A 2561-nucleotide genomic window follows, 5' to 3' on the forward strand; every position below is an offset into this window, starting at 1 on the left:
TTAGTATTATTAATTTTTCTTTTTTTATTATCATCATCATATTATTATTATTATTATTATTATTATTATTATCATCATGTTATCATTATGATTATTATTGTATTTTTTCTGACATTCTGAACCATGACTTTTAATCATTTTTACCCAGAACTCTCAGGTGTGTGGTTTCCGTGGCGACTCCGGCCTCATTGAAGGCCTTACAGGTGTACGTCCCCCCGTCCGTCAGACGCACAGCAGGCACCCTCAGCATGCTTGTCTTTCTCAGACAGCTTCCAGGTGAACAGCTTTCAAAGACCCTGAGAGGCTAAAATAAACAAACAAATAAACAAACAAACAAACAAACAAACATCAACATCTCAACAGGAAGTCCAGCAGGAGCACCGGTGCTCAGGTGACCTCTGACCTCTCCTTGGGGGTGTGTCCAAGTGAGGTTGTAGAAGTAGGAGGGGTTACTGGCGCGACAGGTGACGTCAAATGTCTCTCCCTCCAGACGGACGACCTCGTCCTCACTGACAGACACTGAGGGAGGACGATGTAGTCCTGAGGACAGACAGGTGGACAGTCAGGGGGACATGAGACAGACAGACAGACAGTTGGACAGACGGATAGATCTTACTGGGCGTCACCAGCAGGTGGACAGGTTTGGACTTGAACTGCGTCCCGTCCCTCCAGCCTGAACAGACGTAATGCCCTCTGAAGGACACCTGCACTTCCTGGATTAGGGCTCCTCTCCGGGGGTCAAAGGTCACCTTCATGCCGGAGGGCAGGCCCCGCCCCCTGGCTCTGACGCCGTCCTCTGATTGGAGGGTGAGGTTGGTGACGGAGGGGTCGGTCAGCAGGCAGCGGAACAGGAAGTCCTCCCCCTCCTTGAAGTCAGGGAGACGGCGAGGTGTGACGAAGACGCTGGAGGGGTCGGTTGGGTCTGAGAGAGGGGCATGATGGGAATCGGAGTCAATTTAACAGACTGAGTTTGACTGCAGGTGTACGTTTGATCAGTTAGAAGAGTAATCTATTACTCTGATCAGATGTCAGGTAGAGACTGATCAGTCAGAGGAGTAATCTATTACTTTGATAACTCTTAAGGTAAAGACTGATCAGTCAGAGGAGTAATCTATTACTTTGATAACTCTTAAGGTAAAGACTGATCAGTCAGAGGAGTAATCTATTACTTGTCGAGAACTGGTTGGCTGATTGGGGATGGCCTCAGGCCTCAGTGGACCTTACCTTTGACGTACAGGTGTATCCAGGTGTGCAGGTGGTCCAAGCTCTGGTTGGTGTACCCGCAGCGGTATGTCCCGGTGTGTCGGGGGGTCAGCTGCGGCACCTTAACGGGGTTCAGCGATCGGTTCCGGTACAGCAGATCAAACGCAGTGAAGGTCCAGCTGATCAAGCCGTTACCAAGGCAACTGAGGGTGCAGGCGGGGCCAGCGGTCAGGACCACTTCGGTTTGGTTCCGCAGGAAGTCAGAGTTCAGACGGATCAACGGAGGACCAGGAGGACCGGGAGAACCAGGAGGACCAGGAGGACCAGGAGAACCTGAAACAGACAGGACGTCAGGTCAACAGTCAGCACATCACCTGACTAACAGCTGCCCCCCCTCTGCTTCCTGTCTGCGTCTCCTCTCACGTGACACCGGGGATGGGGGTGGGAGGGACATGAATTGGAAAAAAAGTGCTTCAAAAATAATAATAATTATGTAACATAATTTTCAACATAATTGTGACAAATAAAAATATAGGTTTTTTTTGGGCTTCTGACTTCTAACATTTTTAATTCTACTAATTTCTTGCAGTTTGTGGAACATTTCCTTCCAAGTCGCCTGTTTTAAAAAAAAAATCCCATCAGCTTTCAAAGGGTTAAATAAATGTGAGGCACAAGTGACGTTACTGAAGGTCTGAAAGGGTTAAAACATGTCGGAACGAGGAACAGAAACAAGATGACGGATTAAACAAAACAACTTTATTTAAAATCACAGAAGAATTACAACAACAACAATTACAGCCAGAGAAGAAAATTCTTTCTACTTTATTGCTGATTTTTTAAAACTTGCTTTTGATCATTTTTTATGCTTCAGGTCAATAAACTGATTGATCTTCAGGCTCTTTAATTGATCAACAGGACTTCGTTCTCATTGATTATTATCGGTCGCCACTGAATCATCTGATTGGCTGCTTCGGAACATTTTACACCGTCAGCATAAAGACACGATCTCATTGGCTGCTGGTACAGAATCTGACGCTCTCATTGGCTGCCTGTGGAGGATGGGAGGACCTCATTGGCCAGCGGCGGTGAGCGGCGGCGGCGGCGTTTTCTTGGCGAGCTCCTGCAGCTGCGTGGCGATGCGTGACGTCTGCAGCAGCAGCGCCTGGTGGTTCTCCACCAGCAGACTCTGGTGACGGGCCATGTTCTGCAGGTCCTGGATCTGCTGAGAACCCTGAGGACACAACACCAAAACACCCGTTCAGACCGTACACCATGTGACCTGCCACTGATGATGTCATCAATATGTCACCAGCTTCGGTCTCAGGTAAGCTGTCAACAGACTGGTTTTAAGATCAGAC

General features: G+C 48.1%; 1 protein-coding gene across 1 annotated transcript; it reads right to left on the reverse strand.

Moving 5' to 3' along the window:
• Nucleotides 1-144: 144 nt before the first annotated feature.
• LOC121966512 (macrophage colony-stimulating factor 1 receptor 2-like) lies at nucleotides 145-1657 on the reverse strand (the record flags this gene model as incomplete). The annotated part of the gene is made up of 5 exons (XM_042516596.1): nucleotides 1627-1657; nucleotides 1225-1536; nucleotides 617-922; nucleotides 404-540; nucleotides 145-304 (listed from the first exon to the last, which is right to left on the reverse strand). Coding segments are annotated over exons 1-5 (946 nt in total), but the record flags the coding sequence as incomplete, so codon positions are not given.
• Nucleotides 1658-2561: the final 904 nt, after the last annotated feature.

This window comes from Plectropomus leopardus, unplaced genomic scaffold, assembly GCF_008729295.1.
Source record: "Plectropomus leopardus isolate mb unplaced genomic scaffold, YSFRI_Pleo_2.0 unplaced_scaffold2487, whole genome shotgun sequence".
NCBI classification, from domain to species: Eukaryota; Metazoa; Chordata; class Actinopteri; order Perciformes; family Serranidae; genus Plectropomus; species Plectropomus leopardus.